Source organism: Arachis hypogaea, chromosome 17, assembly GCF_003086295.3.
Source record: "Arachis hypogaea cultivar Tifrunner chromosome 17, arahy.Tifrunner.gnm2.J5K5, whole genome shotgun sequence".
Classification (NCBI taxonomy): Eukaryota; Viridiplantae; Streptophyta; class Magnoliopsida; order Fabales; family Fabaceae; genus Arachis; species Arachis hypogaea.
This window is the reverse complement of record NC_092052.1, coordinates 982422-1005540: the sequence shown is the minus strand read 5'-3', so window position 1 is coordinate 1005540 and position 23119 is coordinate 982422. Positions and strand designations below refer to the sequence as shown.

The 23119-nt window shown below is 34.5% G+C and overlaps 4 protein-coding genes across 6 annotated transcripts; 3 read left to right on the top strand and 1 right to left on the bottom strand.

The window, feature by feature from the left end:
- Positions 1–1593: 1593 nt before the first annotated feature.
- On the top strand, positions 1594–6267 carry LOC140180990 (uncharacterized). The gene is made up of 3 exons (XM_072223078.1): positions 1594–3105; positions 3211–3370; positions 4235–6267. The coding sequence occupies exons 1-3, from the start codon at positions 1594–1596 to the stop codon at positions 6265–6267; spliced, it is 3705 nt and encodes a 1234-aa protein (XP_072079179.1).
- Positions 6268–11108: 4841 nt separating this feature from the next.
- LOC112764140 (heat shock protein 90-6, mitochondrial) lies at positions 11109–16347 on the top strand. Its single transcript, XM_025809677.3, has 20 exons — positions 11109–11407; positions 11721–11894; positions 11994–12067; positions 12157–12282; positions 12366–12459; positions 12575–12658; positions 12737–12880; positions 12981–13094; positions 13238–13297; positions 13414–13488; positions 13578–13682; positions 13866–14006; positions 14113–14205; positions 14320–14397; positions 14559–14813; positions 14905–15007; positions 15223–15397; positions 15493–15598; positions 15691–15780; positions 15884–16347. The coding sequence occupies exons 1-20, from the start codon at positions 11303–11305 to the stop codon at positions 16055–16057; spliced, it is 2370 nt and encodes a 789-aa protein (XP_025665462.1). The 5' UTR covers positions 11109–11302; the 3' UTR covers positions 16058–16347.
- A 352-nt stretch (positions 16348–16699) lies between these two features.
- LOC112764141 (OBERON-like protein) lies at positions 16700–19656 on the top strand. Of its 3 annotated transcripts, none has more exons than XM_025809678.3 (3): positions 16700–17033; positions 17510–18629; positions 18836–19656. In XM_025809678.3, the coding sequence occupies exons 2-3, from the start codon at positions 17543–17545 to the stop codon at positions 19450–19452; spliced, it is 1704 nt and encodes a 567-aa protein (XP_025665463.1). In that variant the 5' UTR covers positions 16700–17033; positions 17510–17542; the 3' UTR covers positions 19453–19656. The 3 variants fall into 3 exon arrangements, with proteins under 3 accessions (XP_025665463.1, XP_072079160.1, XP_025665464.1); XM_072223059.1 differs by having other exon boundaries at positions 17456–18629; XM_025809679.3 differs by having other exon boundaries at positions 16863–17033; positions 17506–18629.
- Positions 19657–19850: 194 nt separating this feature from the next.
- On the bottom strand, positions 19851–20435 carry LOC112764143 (fasciclin-like arabinogalactan protein 19). Its single transcript, XM_025809681.3, has one exon. It carries the CDS (start codon positions 20433–20435, stop codon positions 19851–19853), a length of 585 nt encoding a protein of 194 aa, XP_025665466.1.
- Positions 20436–23119: the final 2684 nt, after the last annotated feature.

Below are 23119 nucleotides of genomic sequence, written 5' to 3'. Positions count from 1 at the left end.
CGTAAACGTTTTTACAAAAAGATATTTTATGCGCTTTTATGGAACATCTGCCATCTTTCAAAGCACAGTTTTAGCATTTATTGTTAATAACTAAAAAATCATTATTATACTCTGCTTTTTGTTCTGTTCCTTAAATATATGTTTTATAGTTTGTCATATATCTTTTTATATGTGTTATAGCTAATTAAAAAACAAAAGGTCAAACCAATAAATAAATTATGTCATCATATAGTAGAATTGTAATATCATGTATTCTCCAAAAATTGTACTTAGTTAAACGCGTTGCACTTTAAAATATTTGGTGCTAAATATTTAATTTATGAGAACAACTAGGAAACCAAAAGCATATCAGCCAAAAAGTGTTTGGGCTTCATAAAAAATTGGGTTTTGATTTGTGTTCCGTAATTCTAGGAGCAGTTTTCAAACATATTATTCAAAAAGTGGTTCTAATTAAACAGTTTTGTTTACTTTTTGGCTGATCACCTTTTAGTTCCATATACTTTTCCTTAATTTATAGGATCTATTTCTTACACACGATAAAGCTTTCTATATCTCCATGTTAGATATATCTCAAGTACGATACCAACACGTTTTGTTCTCACTCTGAATACTGGACATATCACACAATTAACCTAAACACTAATCAATGTGGATAAGACATTTCTTTATATTCGCTTGACCTAAAGTAATAAAAAGAAAAAGTTGACATGTCTCAACAAAATTATATATATATATATCAATTTGGGTGAAAGTAACATTTTAGATTCAGTAAAAAACATTAAAAAAAAATCAAGGGGAAAATTGAAAATCAAGAGCATGTTTCATTTAGATTTTTGTATCTAAAAGAAATTATTGGAGTGATTTTCACAAAATATATTTATTAGCAGAATCACAAAGTAAAATTAAATAACTAAATATCAATCTCCAAATATTTTCTTTCGAATATTTTTAATGAGCGACTAGGAAAATATGCATTTCAGATTAAAGCTATGCCACCTAACGTAATTTAGTGATTTGAATGGACAAAGAGCTCTTTTAACTCCATTTTGGTCCGTTCATCATTTAATTACTTGTGCAAGTCTTTTATCAAATTTGTTTACTTAAATGAATATCAGACAAAAAATAATTATCAAACTACGCATAAATAAAAAAGAATTTGAAGAATAAGCACTAACTATTTCAAGAATAGCAGCTAAGGTTTTCGAGTTCCAACCATGTTCATCATCACTTAATGCTTTGAAAAAATGATCGCCTGATTGTGTATGGACATAGCCAGAGATGTGCAACTTGACTATTACAGCTCTCTGTAACATAATAGAGTTTGTTTTTTGTATAGCTGTCAAGTTGGTTAATTTGTTAGACATAATTATAGCACTATTAGTTAGTAATTTATTTTCCCTTTTGCTATATATATTGTAATTGGTACCCAGTACTTCTGTGTGGTTCTTTTAATCAATCATTCTCTCTTTTCACTTCTTATCAATTCTTCTTCCATTACTTTGAATGACCTGAGAGTACATCACCAACCTTCTTCTTTTCTTATAATTATCATTTTTGTAATTCACTTGAATTTTAAGCTTGGTATCATTTTACATGGTATCAGAGCGAGAAGATCCAACTATGGCAGATAATTTAGCTAATCCGAATGCAAGCCCTTCATCAAATTCCGCTGCAGATTTTGAGAATTTCACCGCTTTCATGCGTCAATTCTCTCAGTTCCAGGCACATCTTGGCAGATTTAGTTCCTCTTCTGCAATTTCTGATCCGATTAGCCCTTATTTTCTTCATCCAGGAGAAAGTCCTGGTTTGGCCCTAATTCCACTTAAGTTGACACCTCAAAATTATTATCAGTGGTCGCACGATATGTGGAGAGCACTCAGATCGAAGAACAAGGTGAAATTCCTCGATGGATCCATTCTAAAACCAGGTGAAGGTGATCCTAATTTTGAAGCATGGGATAGGTGTAACAATTTTCTCCTCTCCTGGATCAACCTCTCTCTCAGCCCTGAAATCGCTAAGAGCGTGATGTGGATTAGCTCAGCTCTAGACTTGTGGAATGATTTAAAACGTCGTTACTCACAGGGAGATGTCTTTCGAGTTGGTGCGTTAAAAGAAGAATTTTATGCACTCAAACAAGGTGATCTTACTGTTACCTCTTACTTTGCTATGTTGAAAGCTATTTGGGGAGAATTAGAAAATTTACGTGCTATTCCTAGTTGTGTTGCTTGTGTTAATGGATGTTCATGTGGATTACAAATTGTTCGAGACTATGCTTCTGAGGAATATGTTGTCAAATTCTTAAAAGGATTGAATGAGCAATATTCAAATGTTAAATCACAAATCATGTTAATGAAGCCGTTACCTGAAATCAACACAGTACTATCTATGTTAACCCAACAAGAGCAAGAATTGAATTGTGACCTGTCAAATAGCAACATAGTGACTAACTCTTTAGAGGTGCAAACCTCAACTGGAGGCGGTTCATTTTCTGGAGGCGGTTCAATTTGTGGTGGTTCATTTTCTGGAAGAGGCAGAGGACGTGGACGAAATTCCGGCAGAGGAGGAAATCAAAAATTTTATAGTCGAGGCTACACTTCAAAGTTTTGTAGCTACTGTAATCGAATTGGTCATTTAGCAGAGACATGCTATAAGAAAAATGGCTTTCCTACTCACCAAAAGCAGCGAGTGGCCAATCAACTTAGCACTGACGAGATAGTTGAGAATTCTGGTGCTGAGATTGCTGATTCTAACCAGGATAAAAGGAGCGATGATACAGTACTTGTGTTGACTCCAGATCAGAAGGAAACCTTACTAGTACTCCTTCAACAACCACGCATGCCAACTTCAAATAGTGTAAACCACATTACTTCTTCGGCCACCCTTACTCAACCAAAAGGTAGGCATTGTTTGAGTGTATCATCAAATTTTACTAAAACTTCTTGGATACTTGACAGTGGAGCTACTGATCATGCATCCTATATTCAAGAGTCTTTCAAAACTTTTCATTATATGAGACCAGTTTTAGTAAATCTACCTGATGGTTCTACCACTACAACAAATATTTGCGGCACTGTGCAACTCTCTAAACATTTGATTCTTACCAATGTTTTATTCATACCTCACTTTAAATATAATTTGATTTCAGTGTCTAAACTCACAAAGTCATTACATTGTGAATTAAAATTTACTGATTCTTTTTGTGAGATACAGGTACTCCCATCATTGAAGATGATTGGGCAAGCTAAAGTCATTGGTGATCTTTATGTGATGGATGCTCAACCTTGGAAACTAACTACACCAGAAGTTAACACACATTCTGTAAATGTCACGGTGCAGCAAGATTTAGGAACTCTATGGCATGCTAGACTAGGTCATTTACCATCCAAAAGAATGTCAATCATGAAAAATACATTTCCATTTATTGAATGCATTTCATCATCTCATGTTTGTGATTCTTGCCACTTGGTTAGACAAAAGAAATTGTCTTTTCCCATTAGTAATACACAATCAGAAAATATTTTTGATTTGTTACATATAGATATTTGGGGACCACTCTCACTTTTATCTACTGCTGGCCATAAATATTTTCTTACAATTGTAGAAGATAAAACGAGGTTTACTTGGATTTATTGCATGAAACTAAAATCCGAAACTAGAGTGCTAGTAGAAAATTTTGTTCAAATGGTGCAAACTCAATTTCATAAAGTTGTGAAACAAATTAGAACAGATAATGGGATGGAATTTAAAATGAACTCCTTCTATAACTCAAAAGGAATATTACATCAAACATCTTGTGTTGAAACTCCTCAACAAAATGGAATTGTTGAGAGGAAGCATCAACATATACTGAATATTGCAAGAGCACTTTTGTTTCATTCTAATGTGCCAAAATGTTTTTGGCACTATGCTATGCAACATTCAGTACATTTAATAAATAGACTACCAAGCACCTTCTTGAATCATCAAACGCCTTATGAGGCACTTTTCAAGAATAAACCAGATTTGACTCATCTCAAGGTGTTTGGTTGTCTTGTTTTTGCTACCACTTTGAGTACTAATAGAAGAAAATTAGATCCTAGAGCTAGAAAATGTGTTTTTCTTGGTTATCAATTAGGAACAAAAGGGTCCATTTTGTTTGATTTAAAATCCAAAGAAATTTTTATATCAAGAAACACTGAATTTTATGAACACTATTTTCCATTCAAACAAATACCAAGCACTGATTTTTCTATAGATCAGCCTTCAATTGAATCATCCAATTTTGACCCTTTTGCATTCTTTTATAATAACTCTGCACATACTTCTTCATATGAGCATACTCATGGCATAATTGCACCTCACACCATACACACTACACCTGATTCATCTGCCACTTCTACATCACCCATGGCATCTCTTCATGATATAATAGATTCTGCATCACCCGCCACCTTAGAATCAGCATCTGCATTGGCACCATTGGAACATTCATCCATACATATTGAGTCACAATCTGCTGCACCAGTTTTGAGAAGGTCTGAACGAGAAAGAAAAACACCCTCTTATCTTAAAGATTTTCATTGTTTCCATATTTCATCACATAGAGATCCAATCAATGCGGCCCAATTACCTTCAACATGTAAGTATCCCCTTTCTCACCATTTGTCATATTCATTGTTCACTCCCAAGCACCAGGCCTTCACTTTTGCTCTCATAAATAACCCGGACCCCAAACACTATTCTGAGGCTGTTATGCATGATTGTTGGAGGAAGGCTATTGAGGCAGAACTCACTGCTCTTGAGCAAAACAAAACCTGGATCATCACTTCTCTTCCTCCTGGAAAGAATGCAGTTGGTTGTAAGTGGATTTTTCGCACAAAATTCAACCCAGATGGCACTATCGAGAGGCATAAGGCACGTCTTGTTGCCCAAGGCTTCACTCAAATTCCTGGAGTTGATTACATTGACACCTTTAGTCCCGTTGTGAAAATGAGCACTGTGCGTGTTCTTCTTACCGTTGCAGCAGCAAAGAATTGGCATCTTCATCAACTTGATGTGAATACAGCTTTTCTCCATGGAGACCTACATGAGGACGTTTATATGAAACTTCCAAAGGGGTTGCAGTGTTCCGATCCAAACTTAGTCTGCAAGTTGACAAAATCTTTGTACGGTTTGAAACAAGCTAGTCGCCAATGGAACATCAAGTTGTCTGCTGCACTTGCTGATCTGGGGTTTACTCCATCTGAAAATGATCACTCGCTTTTTACCAAATCCACAGGTACAAGTTTCACAGCTATTCTTGTTTATGTTGATGATCTTGTGTTAGCTGGAGATGATTTGAGTGAAATTCAAGCTGTCAAAATGTTTTTGGATGATAAGTTCAAAATTAAAGACCTTGGCCTTCTTAAGTTCTTTATTGGGATGGAGGTAGCACGAAGCAATGCTGGTATTGCACTGTATCAAAGAAAGTATGCATTGGATTTGATCACAGACTGCGGTTTGCTTGGTGCAAAACCAGCATCTACTCCTATGGAGTACACTACTTCTCTGTCTAAGGCTTCAGGCTCCCCTCTTCCTGATGCAACCATCTATCGTAGATTGGTGGGCAGACTTCTGTACCTTACTAACACAAGACCAGATCTCAGCTACTCTGTTGGATGCCTATCTCAGTTCATGGATTCACCAACTGATGCCCACTTGAAGGCTGCCTATAGGATCATCCGGTATCTAAAACAATCACCAGCAACTGGCTTATTTTTCTCTGTCAACAATTCTTTCACACTATCTGGTTACACGGATTCTGATTGGGGGGCTTGTAAAGACACCCGAAAATCCATCAGTGGTTATTGTTTCTTCCTTGACCAAACTCTTATTTCTTGGAAGAGTAAGAAGCAGGCTACAGTTTCAAGGTCGTCCTCAGAAGCAGAATATCGCGCCCTTGCTAATGGCACTTGTGAACTCGTTTGGTTACTCAAACTACTAAAAGAATTCAACATTCTTCCTCCTCTTCCGGTTGATATCTTCTGTGATAATAAATCTGCTATCTATATTGCTTCAAATCCTGTCTTTCATGAAAGAACCAAGCATGTTGAGGTTGATTGTCATGTGGCTCGAAACAAGTTCAAAGAAGGGGTTTCTAATCTTAGGCACGTTGTCTCCAGTGAACAACCGGCTGATCTATTCACTAAATCCCTTCCTCCAGGACCATTCTCTCATTTGCTTTCCAAGCTGGGATTACTTGATTTGCACAAACCACGTAATACCAGCTTGCGGGGGGATGTAACATAATAGAGTTTGTTTTTTGTATAGCTGTCAAGTTGGTTAATTTGTTAGACATAATTATAGCACTATTAGTTAGTAATTTATTTTCCCTTTTGCTATATATATTGTAATTGGTACCCAGTACTCCTGTGTGGTTCTTTTAATCAATCATTCTCTTTTTTCACTTCTTATCAATTCTTCTTCCATTACTTTGAATGACCTGAGAGTACATCACCAACCTTCTTCTTTTCTTATAATTATCATTTTTGTAATTCACTTGAATTTTAAGCTTGGTATCATTTTACACCGTGAAGAGCTAATTCTCAAATGCTTAAATTTATCTCTGCTCTTCGTTACATTAGCAATCTTCCAATGAAGCTCATTCTACATGACTTTCAATGTTTAGTACAGAGCATAGATGTTAGAAACAGAACGTGGTTAAGAACTTGTTTGTGAGAAACTAAACTTCATATAGTAGTTATGTAGACTTGCTTGAGCTAGGCTTCTGTATACTCTTCAATTAAGTTCATAAGTGCCAGTTTAGTTGATATTGCATGCTATCATATATTTAAAAATCTTGAGGGTGTTTTGTGGAATTGGCAAATCAATAGTTATATCCATTGATAAAATGGTCTCTTGTTTTCATTCTCCTATTGCACTAGTAGCATAGTTGTTTCTACTTGTCAGTATTAGTTGCAAACTTGTTTGTTATAATTTGGATCTTTCGCATTCATTTTGGTTTTGTGCAATAACAAGGCTACTTCACAAGACTTATGATGAATGCATTGCTTTGCATCCAAGTAAAAAAAATTTTTGCTTTTGTGTCATTTATTATATATAAGAAAAAGTACCATACAATCACTTGATGCTGTCACCTTTAATTTGGAACGATCCATTCTCATTTAAAGTTTTAAACACAAGCAAGCAAGCAAGCAAACAACTCTTAATAAATAATATCTTATATCAAATATATTATGTGCATGTTTGGGCGCCATTATTTTGTTAAAAAAAGATCTTTTTTCAATGAAAAAAGATCTTTTTTTATTTTTTAACGTGTTTAGCAAATTTCTAGTAGTAAAAGTAAAAGTACTAGTAAAATCAAAAAAAGATCTTTTTTGAAAAGCTGTAATTTACATCTTTTTTTAAAAGATCTTTTTTCCTTAAAAAAAAGATGTTTTTCATGTAATAAATAAACAAAAAAGTACTTTTATATTGTTATACCCAAACATAATTGATTGATAAAAAGACCTTTTTACATGAGATATCCAAACATAAAATTACTTTTACTTCTCTATAAGATCTTTTAAAAAAAGATAACTCGAAAAAAGATCTTTTCTTAAAAGCTCACCCAAACAAGCCCTATACATGAATTGAAAATATATACTTGAGTGTCAAATGAGAAATTAAGCTAATCTTATGAACAGAGTTTCGGCAAGTAATAAACAACAGCATTCTCTTTTCAGCATCCTCTTTCACATCAATGATAATGTTCTTTAAGCTTTTGAGAAACATGGAGTCAAAGAAGGTTTTCAGTTGTTAGAGAACTAAGTAATTGATTAACATACATGAAGAGGTACCCTTATCAGATTCATGTCATGCCAATGAACATAAAGGGTGCATCAAGTTAGCATTTGCAATGTTGTGTGACAATCAAATATGAAAGGCATTCAAGTTATCATCATAAATAAACACTTCCAAGTTCCAAAGACAAATAACATGGAAAATGGAAACATTTGACATAAAGAAGGATAAAACATTTTGACAGCAAACACAGTTTAAATCAAATTACCACCAGTTTAAACAGCTACTAGTATTAACATGGTCACACTTTGAAATCGCAATCGACATTCTATTCTATTCTCATGATGAAGTAAAGATGTATTCAGGTTGTCATTAAACAAATTTCATGAGAATTCACAAGTCCAGCACCAGCTTCATCTCTTGAAAATAAAAAATAAAACAAAAATAGGACTAGAACATCATGAACAGAATCATAAACACAGAAATTGATATCATTACATAAAAACAACTTCCAAAATTTTTTAACCCTCGTAAAGAAAACCCAAAAAAAAAATCAGACAACCAAATAAACAGAACAAAAAAAAACTTGAATGAAGTCAATGAAACAAATTCATACAAAAAACCTTAATAAAAAATATGTAGAACAGAACAGCTTTTGAATGGGTTCAATGAAACAGATTCCTACAACAAGAACATAAAGGGAACAAAAAAAAAATCAATGGAGCAAATTTATACTTGAGGCTAAGACTCCATTGGAACTCTGGAAGTGGAGGATGAAGGGGGAGAGGGAGCACCACGGCGCTGACGACGACGCTCAACTCACTGAGCACCCCATCATTTGTTAGATGATTTGACTGATTTGACTGAATTTTCATCTAACGGCTCTCAACTATCAACTTCACGTGAAGTCGACTGCACCTGATATTTCACCATATAATTATTGAAAAAGTTTTCACATATACCACACCATTTTATTCATAGGAAAAGTCTAGGGGACCAGCAACTTTTCAAAATTGTGGTCAGCATATAATCAGCAAAAAAAAGTGAGTCATTTGATGAAATTTCCCACCAATCTCACACCATTAAAATCATGATTGATAGCTATTTGATAGCTACAAATCACAAAAATTGCTGGCCCTAGCACTCCTCTTATTCATATATTGCTATTCCATTATTCAGATCAGAGGCGTAAATTTCAAGTTTTCTATAAAATTGTCATATCATTTATAAATTTAGTTTATAATAATATAAAATTCATTTATACTACTACTACTACAGAGAATAATATTTAGGAAAAGTTTAGGGGCCATCAACTTTGTTAAATTCTGGCCAGCATGTAACCAGCAAAGAAAAGTGAGTCATTGGATGAAATCTCATACTAATCTCACACCATTAAAACCATCATTGATGGCTATTTGATGGCTACAAATCACAAAAGTTGCTGGTCCCCTCGCATTCTTCTAATATTTATACAATTAATCTAGTATTAATTTCACAATTTTATATATTAAATTATCTAATTCTATTAAAAAATTATAATATAAAAATATTAATTTCTATTAATAATTTAAATTCTAATTTTACATGTTATGTTTGAAAAATAATTTTTTTATAAAAGTCTATTTATTTATTTATCTATTTATTTATTTATAATATACAAAAAGAAAATTTAAGTAATATTAGATAATATTAATCTAAAAATAAGACAAAAGTTAAAAAAATATTAATTCCTAACATTTTTCATACAGTATTTTTTTTCAACCACCTTATAAAAAACTACATATCAAATGACCCGTGAAAGTCACGGTGGCTTTTCATTTCTAACACTTATTTGAAATTCCGAAAAAGTACTATGGAAAAGGATTGCAACACATGGCTTGCATATACAAATACAAATGAGTTAGAAAGAATGTTGCTATCAAAACTTTAATAGATATTAATGATTATCGGAGAACAGTGTTCAACAATAGCATAAAGAATAAAAGAAAAAAAAAAGAATTGTTTCATTTTTCAACCCTTAGAATAGAAAGACACTTTATGTAAGGTAGCAGGAAAAACCGAAAAAAATATCCATAACGTGCAAAATGCAAAAAATTATGTTCTATCAATTAATAAGATTAACTATTATGACATGATAAAAAGCAATACACTTATGTACCTTTTTTTTAATATAAATTAATAAAAAATATGAATAGTTGTATTTAGTAATATTTATTTAAGTAAGAAAACAAAATTTTAAGTACGAACATTATTATTAATTCTATTAGCAAATGTTATAATTTTGTATTTCTTTAAGTAAGAAAACAAAATTTATATCTAAAATATTTGGTGCTAAATTTTTAATTTATAGGATCTATTTCTTATACATGATAAAGCTTTTCTATGTTTCCATGTTAGATATATCTCAAGTACGTTACAACACGTTTTGTTCTGACTCTAAATACTGGACATATCACATAACATAATTAACCTAAACACTGATCAAACTTTGACCAATCATTATCCTTTTGCTTAGTTTTCGTTCTATTAATGGGCTTGAAGAGAATACAGCTAGTCAGCTACGTATTAGAGATAAAGAGAGAAAAAAAGAAAACGGAAAAAAAAGCGAAAGAATTTGGCCCAAATTGTACCATGTAAGGATGAAAAATTAAAAATTGTTGAAAATGAAGTACTTTTTTTTGGACGTAGCTTTGGGCCAGCAAACTGACCCGGCCCAGAACAACAGAAACTATTCGCCCGGCAACCCAACCCACTCACCTTAAACTAGCTTTTATATGTGGGGGAGGGAGGGGTGCTGTTTTTTTGTCACTGGGGGAAGCATTTTTTTTACATTGAGGAAAGCCTTTTATAATTGGGAGCTATGTAAAATGGATTTTTTTTTATGTAAAAAATGATTGAGAGGGGATATGGGTCAAACTACAAATTCCAAAAGCCCAAATGGTCCATAAACAATAACAATTTGCATAATCTTACGGATTGTTATTAAAACCGCTAAAAGTTAGTTACCAAATAAAAAAAAAACCGCTAAAAGTTAACCAACTTGGGTTGGTCGTGATCAGTTCACTCGTCCGCTTAAGTAAGTGTTGGGAGTTCGAACTCCACCTTGTATATGCAGTAACTCATTGGCTAGCGACAGACCCTTAAATAGAGCTCAGATTTGCGACAGATTAGTTATTAACATGTCGGGTCGAGAGTTATCATTTGAGTAAACCAAGAAAAAAAAACAGCTAAAAGTTATGGCTGTATTATGATATTTAGTTATTTAAATAACAATTTTCTTTTACATTTTATAACTAAACTCTTGAATTATTACTACTTATTACAGGGGAGGTTTTCAAATAATTACCACTCCTAGTTTTTCTTTGACTGCAAAATCTTTACATCATGTGCAAATAACGAAGTGAGGAAACGAGGAGCATCGAGAAGCTTCTGAAGACTGAAACCCCCACTATTTGAGCTAATATCACAAAGCCCTTCTAAAACCCTACCATTTCTAATTCTCTGCTTTCACTCACTCACTCAGTCAATCGTAACCGTCAAAATGCACCGTCTATCAAGGCGCTGCTCCTCTCTATCCGCCGTCCTCCGCCATGCTGCCGCTCCTCGCCGTCATCTCGCTGTTCCACTTCTATCTTCCATTTCTTCGGTATAATCCATCGCTTTTGTGTGTTTCCTCGCGTTGAATTCATTTGATTGAACTAATTGTCTCTCCTACAATTCCATGTTAGCTTCACTAGCTACTTCCTATCAATTTTCTCAAGTTCCATCCGTTTCTCTTCAGTTCTGTTTTTTTCTGTTAGAAATTGCAATTTTAATTGTAGTTTGAGATTTTGATATTATGGGAGAAGCATTGAACCAGCTGCTTTATCTTTCTTTGTTCTGTTGCTGTAGAAATGTAGCGTTTTTTGAGGTAGTTGTGTGTTATCAATACCTTTTTTTTTTTCCTGGGTTGGAAGCAGGTAGGTGAGGAAGATGCTAAAGCTAGATGGTATTCCGTCTTAAGTTCAGAGAAATCTAGGAATTATCAAAACTTGAAGAAAGATTTGTTTTTGGGGAAGCGATATGAGTCTACTGCTGCAGAGTCTGCTGAATCCAACTCCACACCATCTGAGAGATATGAGTACCAAGCTGAGGTATATGGCTCTTTTTTCATGTCCATGTTTCCTATCCTTATAGTGTGAATAATATATCATATCGTGATCATAATTTTGTATGTATGCATCGTTTTGCAGGTTAGCCGGCTCATGGACCTCATTGTTAACAGCTTATATAGTAACAAGGAAGTGTTCCTTAGGGAACTTATCAGGTTTGTTCTTCCACTTCTGCTTATATATGAGTAACATTTAATCTTCACTTTTATGTATAGCTCTTGATTGTTTACTGTTTCAAATACAGCAATGCAAGTGATGCCTTGGATAAGCTGCGGTTTCTGGGTGTTACAGAGCCTGAACTTTTGAAGGATGCTATTGATTTTGATATCAGAATCCAAGCTGATAAAGATAATGGGGTTATCAGTATCACGTAAGATAAATGGCTTTTTTAATTTGTTTTTGACTAATATTTTCCTATTTTCGGTTGGTAATGCAAATTTTTGCTTTATGCAGTGATACAGGTATTGGTATGACAAGACAAGAACTGGTTGATTGTCTTGGAACTATTGCACAGAGTGGTACTGCAAAATTTTTGAAGGCATTGAAGGTCTTACATCTTTCTGAAGGATGCTTTATGATTTTAGATGTTTTATGATTTTATTATCTTTATTTCTTTTACAGTTATATATCTTATAGGCTGACAAATGTTTATCATTTAAAAGGATAGCAAGGATGCTGCTGGTGACAACAACTTAATTGGTCAATTTGGTGTTGGGTTCTATTCTGCTTTTCTGGTTTCTGATAAGGTATGCATTTTAACATAAATAAGTGTGTCCATTTTTGGTATCTCAAGTTATTAATTTTCTGATGTTTGAACTCTGAAGGTAACTGTCTCGACCAAGAGCCCGAAATCTGATAAACAATATGTTTGGGAAGGAGAGGCAAATGCTAGCTCATATACCATTAGGGAAGAGACAGATCCTGAGAAGCTGATTCCAAGGGGAACTCGTCTTACACTGCATCTTAAGGCATGTTGATTATTGATAGTCTTTTATTTTTTTTCCGGGGTAACAATGTTTTTTTTTGGCCTGATCTTACGAAGTGGTATTATCTGTGACTTCATTTCAGAGGGATGATAAAGGTTTTGCTCATCCAGAGCGAATTGAAAAGCTTGTGAAAAACTATTCACAATTTGTCTCGTTCCCAATATACACTTGGCAGGAAAAAGGATATACCAAAGAAGTATGTCATTATTTTCTACAAATCTTTTTTTGTTTGATATGATGGCACTGTATGTATACTTGGGTTGGTTTTGCCTCCTCCTGGATTAATTTGATAGAAAACATGAATGTTTTCTGCATTATTAAAATATATGCTTATTCCAGGTTGAGGTTGATGAGGATCCAGCTGAAGCAAAAAAAGACGAAGAAGATGGAAAGACTGAGGTAATCTTCTGCTTGTTACGTGAACCAAGTATTTGTTCTCACTTCTTATGTGTGAGGTCGTATGGCTTCTGCATGTTTACTCACTCAATTATGACTTTGAAACCTTATTATGGCAGAAGAAGAAGAAGACCAAGACTGTTGTTGAGCGCTACTGGGATTGGGAGCTCATAAATGAGACCCAACCAATTTGGGCGAGTCTTATGATCTTAATTTGCATGTTTTCTGCTTTAATTGAAATTTGTTGTTTGAATGGAGATTAAATGCCAGTCTGCTTGTGCAGCTTCGTAACCCAAAAGAAGTCACTAAGGAGGATTACAATGAGTTTTACAAGAAAACTTTTAATGAGTATTTGGAACCATTAGCATCATCACACTTTACCACAGAGGTAAGTTTATATATGTATGTGTAATGTTCACCCGTTCATAAACATTAAATTCTTAGTTCTGCAGTAAAGCATACTCTGCGACTTCCAAACATATAATGATGAGATTTTAATACTAATTTGGAATCTGATGTCCTTGACAGTTGTTTTTGTTGACATTTGTGGTGGTGGTATTTGCTATTGCAGGGTGAAGTAGAATTTAGGTCTATACTATATGTTCCTGCCTTTGCTCCTACGGGGAAGGATGACATAATCAATCCCAAGACAAAGAATATAAGACTATATGTTAAGAGAGTATTCATTTCGGATGACTTTGATGGAGAGCTGGTATAGTCCCTTTACTGTCCATCACCATGAGTAATAGCAACTTGGTGGGTCTGACCGTCTGATCATAACTTTTTTTCCTGTGCTAATTTCTTATTTTCTTTGACAGTTCCCCCGATACTTAAGCTTTGTCAAGGGTGTGGTTGACTCAAATGACCTTCCACTCAATGTGTCACGTGAAATTCTCCAAGAAAGTCGCGTAGTAAGTAGTAGGAGGTTATGCGTGTATAAAGTTTAAACCTATCACTCTGTTTTGGATATGCAGAATTCATAACTAGTTTCATCTTGCTTATCCTTTTTTCCATGTTTCATGAAGGTGCGGATTATGAGGAAACGATTAGTTCGGAAAGCTTTTGACATGATTTTGGGGATATCTATGAGTGATAACAGGGGGGTATGTTCATATTTTGACGAATTTTAGTTGTACACATTCTGCCATTATTCCACTCTACATAGGATAAATTGTGGTAGCTTCATCTTAGATTCACTAATATTATCCGTATGACTATGTGTTTATTCATTAGTATTTGACTAGATGTCTTGCTCTGTATGCAGGACTATGAGAAGTTTTGGGAGAATTTTGGCAAACATTTGAAACTGGGTTGTATTGAAGATCGTGAGAATCACAAACGCATCGCTCCATTGCTTAGGTTTTTCTCATCCCAAAGTGAAGAACAACTGATCAGCTTGGATGAATATGTTGAGAACATGAAGCCTGATCAGAAAGATATTTATTACATTGCAGCCGATAGTGTGAATAGTGCTAAGAACACACCTTTCTTGGAGAGACTTGCAGAGAAGGATCTTGAAGTATAAGCTTGTTTTTCTTCCTAAGTTTATAACTTTGTACCTATTAATTATATCATTTATTAATATTGGTGTTTGCGATTTTTTCTTTTAGGTACTGTTTCTGGTGGATCCAATTGATGAGGTTGCTATTCAAAACCTCAAGTCATATAAGGAAAAGAATTTTGTTGATATTAGCAAGGAAGACTTGGATCTAGGTATGTTCCTATTACATTGTGTACGGGAATAACATTTCTCGAATGCTTGATATACTTCATGTTTTGGGAAAATGCTCATTTAGTCAATGGTATCAGCATTTTCATCAGCCAAATATTTAGTAGTCCTTGTTTGTAGAGGCAATCTTAATATTTCGGTGGATTCATCATGGCTTGGTCCTTTATAGCTAGTTAAATTTGATTTGTTGTTTCTACAGGTGATAAGAATGAAGAAAGGGAAAAGGAGATGAAACAGGAATTCGGCCAAACTTGTGACTGGATTAAGAAACATTTGGGGGATAAAGTTGCAAGTGTGCAAATTTCAAACAGACTAAGCTCTTCACCCTGCGTTCTGGTGTCAGGAAAATTTGGTTGGTCTGCAAACATGGAAAGGTGGGTCTTCCTTTCTATCATGTACTTAACGACGAATTTTGAGGATTTTACATAACAAATTAACATTGTGCTCTATGTAATTGAATTCACTGTAGGCTAATGAAGGCACAATCTATGGGCGATGCCTCTAGCTTGGATTTCATGAGAAGCAGAAGGGTGTTTGAGATCAATCCTGACCACCCTATTATCAGGAACTTAGATGTATGATAAAATAGTGTTTTTACTTTCTTTTTTTATCATCAATAAATAGGTCCAATAATATTAAATGAAAATCTATCTTGTGTAATTTTCAGGCTGCATTCAAAACAAACCCTGATGATCAAGATGCCCTCAGAGCTATTGACCTTCTCTATGATGCAGCTTTGGTTTCCAGTGGATTTACGGTAAGTTCATCGGCTCGGTTAATACTATTGTTTTGATCAGCATATATTGGCTATTTTAACATTACGTGTGACATTATTTCTTGGTGTGCGTGTCTGCGCGCAGCCTGATAATCCAGCACAGCTTGGAGGGAAGATATACGAGATGATGGGTATGGCTCTGACCGGTAAATGGTCCGCCTCTTCTGGTCAGTTTCATCCCACTGGAACCCAGCCCCATGTCCCTGAAACCGTAGAAGCTGAGGTGGTTGAACCTGCTGAGGCACGCACTCAGAAATGATCAAGATTTTTGCTCTTTCTTACCCCAATTCGCTCTATAATTTTTCCATTTTAGCATTTCCTTATGGGCCAAGTTAGTATTGTTGACAGCATCAACTGAGTAGTAGTAGTAGTGAGTAGTACACTTCACATACAAATACAATGAGCGATTTTCAATGTAACGGATACCGAGTTCGTCCTTTCTTGGTGATATGCTATTATAAGTAGTCAATAGCACATCGTCTCCAAGTATTCTGTTTCAACATTTCAATGATTTTTATTGTTTGCTTGAAAGGTTATAATGTTATATAACTGGCGGGTACATAGAATTATAAGCATGTCTATATCATGCTCTCTAGTGTTATGGGATTTTATTCTTATCAAAATATTCAGACTGAAGTGGTCACATTATCCTGTAATTTAAACGGAAACCGTCATTAGCGTTACAGGGAATCCGCATAATTCCACGGCAACGGTAACCATAACGGCAACGGTCTTACACTATTACGGTGAAATAGAAAAACGAGAAAATTGCAGAAGTCAAAGAGCGAACGCGTTAAGCAGTAGCTAGTCAGCCTGCTGAACCGGTCACTCGTGACTCAGGCGTTGAAAATGACGACCCTCTGATTTTTCTATATATATAAATACGGAAATAAAATTTGCTAACGAAAAGTAGAAAACTAATAAAATGATAAAATTTGTAAGTTTTTAAAACATTGAATTTGTTAAAAAATACATTAAAGAATTCACGTAACTATTATTGAAAAAATACATTGAAGAATTTGTTATTAACTTATTATATTCTGTCTTTCTTGTCATCTTTCGCCGGTTCGCTCATTCTACCGGTCTGAACCGTATACCACCGATTAGGGGCAAAATGGGAACATTGTTGGTTCTTATTTTGACCTAAATCATTTCTCTCTTTCTTTTTCGATCCCATTTCAATCGAAGTCGAAGATACTTCAATCGGGGGTTCTCTTCTGCGTTCTTCTCCTTTGGTGAGCTTCTTCTCCTTTGAATTTCAATTATCTACCTTGGAAAACTGAGACTTTTTCTGTGATTGCATAATTTTTCAAATTGAGCTGTGCAAACACTTGATACTTCATTTTTAGCTTCTGTTTTGCTCTGTGAATCTGCTGCACTGTTTTTTCACTTTTGGTTCTTAAGTGCTGAATTTCTAGGTCAACTTCATATGAGTATTATTCAAGTTGCATATTTTATCACTTGATCTGCTTTTTGACTTGATGAGTTAACTTCTATAAGAATTTTAGTTAGATTTTGCATATGTAACTTCCGTGCTTCTTTCCTATGATACAAAGCTAAAGATAGTTTTTTGAGTTGAACACTGAAATCGCTTGCTTAAAACTACGTTTCTCCTTCATTTAACTTGTTTGGTTTTATTTGGTGTGTATATATAAAGCATCTCTTTTGAGTTTCTGACATAATAAATCTTGTCATGGGTATGGCAAGCCAGTCTCTAACATCAACCTGAAGCCTTGGAAGAAAGATGCTTCCTCCACGACAGCAATCCCGGGCTGGTGGACCACAAACATCCCTGTCTCTAGTTCCATTGGATACTCGTCTTTCTCCGGAGGAACCTAGATCAAACTCTGACAACCTCCGTGAATCTCCTACTGAAAGTGCCAGTTCTCGAGAAACTTGGCCTACAGCTGATGCAATCGCATCAAAGAAGATTGAGAATGGTAAAGCTGAGATTGATTGTCCTGAGCAGTCTGTTATTCGCCGTGTTTCTAGTGCAGACAAAATTAGTCTTCAGGACATTGCAAGAGAAAGAGTTGATGTAATATGTGAAAAAATGCATCATCTACCCGAAGAATTTCTAGAGGAGCTAAAAAACGGACTTAGACTCATCCTTGAGGGAGGTAATGGCTCACAGCATCGGGAAGAATTTTTCATTTTGCAGAAGCTTGTTCAGAGCAGATCTGATTTAACAGCCAAGACATTGATTAGAGCACAGCGAGTGCAGCTTGAAATCCTTGTTGCCATAAATACTGGAATTCAGGGATTCTTACATCCAAGCATCAGCCTATCACAGACTTCCCTGATTGAGATATTTGTGTACAAGAGATGTAGAAACATAGCTTGCCAAAGCCAGCTTCCAGCTGATGATTGTACCTGTGAAACATGCACTAACAGCAATGGTTTCTGCAATCTTTGCATGTGTGTAGTCTGCAGCAAGTTTGACTTTGAAGTAAATACATGCCGCTGGATTGGATGTGACTTGTGTTCTCACTGGACTCACACGGATTGTGCGATTCGTGAGCAGCTTATTTGCATGGGCCCTTCTGTGAAGAGTGGAGCAGGAGCTAGTGAAATGGTTTTCAGGTGTCAAGCCTGTAACAGGACTTCAGAACTGTTGGGTTGGGTTAAAGATGTCTTCCAACATTGTGCACCATCATGGGATGGGGAAGCCTTAATGCGAGAACTTGATTTTGTTAGTAGGATTTTCCATGGTAGTAAGGATCAGCGAGGAAGGAAACTGTTTTGGAAGTGTGATGATCTCAAGGAAAAACTTAAGACTGGAAAGGTGGATGCTAAGGCAGCATGCAGAGCAATTTTGATGGTTTTCCAAGGTACATATTTTATAATTTACCTGCAAAATCTAATCTTGATATTTCTTCCCTGATGGAGGCTTTTGGTTACATGTGAAGGTAGTATGAATGGGGTGTTGTCATTAGAAAATGGAGTTAATGATATATAATTGTAGTTGGATATTTAGATGTTACTTCTAATTATTTATCCCATTCCTTGTTATAACCAATGCCTTTCCTAATTGAAGAGCTTGAGATGGACTCTCCTAAGAGCCTGGAAAATTCAGAAGGTGGAAGGCTGATTGCTCCTCAAGAGGCATGCAATAGAATTGCTGAAGTGGTGCAAGAGGCTATAAGAAAGATGGAAATAGTCGCTGATGAGAAGATGAGGATGTTCAAGAAGGCTCGCTTGGCTCTTGAGGCTTGTGATCGTGAATTAGCCGATAAGGCCAGAGAAGCAGCAGAGCTCAAGATGGACAGGCAGAAAAAGAAGGTTCAGATTGAAGAGCTTGAGAGAATTGTGCGGCTTAAAACGGCAGAAGCTGATATGTTCCAACTGAAAGCTAATGAAGCTAAAAGGGAGGCTGAGAAGCTCCAGAGGATTGCTCTTGCCAAGTCAGACAAATCAGAGGAGGAATATACTAGCAATTATTTAAAACAAAAATTAAGTGAGGCTGAGGCTGAGAAGCAATATCTGTATGAGAAGATCAAATTGCAGGAAAGTTCTCGAGTATCACAGAGCAGTAGCGGCGGTGATCCCTCTTCAATGCTGATGTATTCCAAAATCCATGATCTTCTGTACAGTGTTCCTCCCAAGGCAGACAGTCAATCTAATGAGTGCCACCCTTTCCGAACAAATCCATGAGAGTACTAAGATGTGTATGTCGTAATATATTAGATAATTATAATTGTAGCAATGTTTTGTTAAACAATTGATGAAAAGTCAGTCTAATTCCATTAAGATTCAAGACGCCAAAGCCTTTGTGGATGAGAGGTACTAGTAAAGGCTCTAAATCAGTTTGAAACTGGCTTGTTTTATGTAGTATATATATAAATATGCTTTGACAAACTTGGATGAGTTTGATCGTTTGCTTACTTTGTGAAATCTGGGATCCCTTTTTTATGTTATGCATCTGAAATTAGTTACTGCTGTTTTTTATGTGTCCTCTGAATTGATGAGATAGATTGTACGTGAAAGTAAAATGTTATTATTGATAAAGAACACAAGTGCACAAGATTACTCTAAAGGGGTTATCTTCTGCCTTAATAGAGAGGCGGAATGCTCATCTTTTTGACAGAATGGTTTGGGACTGGTACATCACTACCCTTTGGGGGATTCTTAGGATCTTGAACTCGGCGAAAAGGTGCATCATTCTCGAATGTCAAAGCTGCACTGATTCCATGGCACCTTATGAAAGAGGTTTGGCACACATTTGGTGTGACTACTTTTGCATTGTTGACAAACAAACCTGCTCTGCCACTATTGGTTATGCTGATCACCCTGCTTGGAAGACTTGAGGGAACCACAGAGCCATTTGGGAAATGCAATAGATGATTGAGCACCAGTGATGTTGGAATAGAATGACTGAATATGAAATCATGAAGCTGGTCTGGAGTTATTGTGTACTGAGATAGTTCTTCATCACTTGGCATTAGGAATGTCAGATCATTGGTTTGCAATGAGTTTGGTTGGCTGTTGAGGATTTTGAGGAGGATCACAAATCCATAGTAAGACTTACTTCTCATGTCAGCCATGGCTTCCTGCAAATCAGTTTGGTTGAAAGGCGGCGTGGGCTGAGATTCACCAACTGTGAATAGGGTAATAAAGACCACAAGCCAGATAGCCATTGGGGTCAAAAGATGAAGCAGTTATGCTTCAATGCTTTCAGTTTGTGTTAATAAATGGAATGCAGTGAAGTCTCACTTTCTTAGGTATTTATAGCCTTGTTAATAATAACTCACACCTATTTTGCCACACACCTTTTAACCCTTTGTAGGTGGTAAGCTGGTTGTGCATGAAGAGGTGCTCTTATCTCTTTTGAACAGAACAAAAAGCAGAGTATAATAATGATTTTTTAGTTATTAGCACTAAAAGCTGAAACTCTGCTTTGAAATAGGTTGAGAAAAGCAATAATAATGAAGCCATTTTGTTAATAATCCTGAAAGTAGAGCCTGCATGCATGCATGCATAATCTATTATCATTGCATATGTATCTTTTACTCTTTTCACGTCAATGGTAAGATCAAAAGAGTGATCATTATGACTTTAACCTGAAATTCCCACTTAATCTAATCATGAATCTTCCTTCTGTATATTCATGATATACACATTTCCTCATTTACCATTATGGGGTTGATCATTGGTTTGCTTAAATTTTTTAACTTGGACCCCCTGAACATATTCCCACTAATTCACCAAGCAGGATTGGATTGATTCAGAATTTGAGTAAAATGGATAAAATTTAAAGATTATATACATAAATCAAATGTTGTGTACAACATTTAAATAAATATTTAACATAATGAAATCATCAACAAATGAAATGAAGTATGTTGTTCTTTTTGGAGAAAGAAAAAGTCATCTATTTTTGTTTCAAAAGTTTCCATTTCCTATAGTCTCAAGTATCAAAACCCATAAAAAAGTTGTGAACAACTAACAAATGTGGAATTTCTTAGTTAGTGAGGTAATGACTGATGAGAGTAATTCATTAATGTCAAAAATATCAGGCTATTATATTATAGGTCTGCAAAAGAAGCAGCTCTTAAATAAGAACAAAAATTATTAGTATATTGCAATTAGTAGGTATTAGGTAGCAGTTTATGAATTCTTTTAAAATATAATTGTTCATTTGAAATTTTTTTTTATATTAAATCATTTAAAATTAACATGAATTTTAGGGCAAATGACCTTAATAAACCTAATGCATTTCAATATGTCCTGATTGCCCAAACCAAAAAATATAACGTCAAAATCCCAAACCACGTTTTTATATAAATCGAATTGAATGAATTCGATTTAGCGAAACACGTAGTAAATCGAATCAATTTGATTTGATTTACAGAATAAAAATTGAAACGAGTTAATTCGAATTACGTGAATGGTTGAAAAGTGAATAAAATCGAATTTAGTGAATTCGATTTCTAAAAACGTTTAAATCGAATTAACAAGATTCGATTAGGTGACAGATTTCATGTCCAACGTAAATTGAAACCATTTTGTTCGATTTGATGGTTTTGTAAATTGAATTTACTTGTTTCGATTTACATGCATTTCTCGTGCATAATTCGAATCAATTTGATGGTTTTATTAAAATACTTTACATAATCAATAATAATTTAAAAATTAAAAAATTATTTTATTCCATGCATTAAAAAAAAACTAACAAAATATTTAATTATGATATTTTTTATATTAAATCATTTAAAATTAACATGAATTTTATCTTGTAGTTGAATTCAACATTTTTGGCCAAGTTTTTCCATTTTATTGTCTAACTTAAAGGGTCAATTCAATTATTATGCTCTAAAATTGATTCACTTGTTGAAAAAAAACTTGAATTGACACTTTGATGTAGTGGTGGCCGTTTCACCACAAAAAGGTAGGGGACACCCCTTTACCCAAATAGCTAGCTCCTAAGTCCTATATACCTAAACCAAAAAATAAAAAATAAAAAAAAAGTTAAAAAACTTTAATTTGACCAGAGTCAATATGTGATAAACCATTTAGAGACAAGTTTGGAGATTACAATCTTTCATGCTCTTATTTATAAAGCCATTTTGCATCACCATATCCCCTTCACACACCTATTATAAAATAATACCAACACATAACAAACATTTTGTGATGAAGTTTCAAATTTTGCTGACTATATGAAAGCTTGTTACAGGAATAATAATGTTCACAAGAAAAGGGTTGCAACACATGTCTTGCATATACAAATATGAGTTAGAGAAAGGGTTGCTATCAAAACTTTGGTCAAGACAAGGGGTTTGTGTGTCAGGAAAAAATAGATGGGTGAGCTAATTTATTTATAATGTCCCTTGTCTTCTTATCATTTTTGTCTCTATTTTGATTAACTTGTCAACTTCAAACCATTTGTGTAAAAGTTACAGTTGTCCTTCTTTATTAAAGAGAATTATGATAAACATGACATTTAGTAGTATTTATATATTGATTTACAGATAGATTGGACAATCATATAATATGAAACAATCATCTTGAGTTAAAGTGTGCTATTTTTACTTGTTTAAGGTTTACATTTACACAATAAATATTGTACTAAATGCAATTTGATCCCTTAAAAGATACAGATACACATGATATGAATTAATAATTAGTCCTTAAAAGAATTTTGACATTAATTTAATTAGTTGCCAAAAAATATGTCATATATGCTTTTAATTTTTGAAATGTGCTTTGTAATATCAAGTGCTTGTTTGGGCGCTATTATTTTGATTAAAAAAATATCTTTTTTTAATAAAAAAAGTTTTTTTTTTTAACGTGTTTGGAAAATTTCTAGTAGTAAAAATAA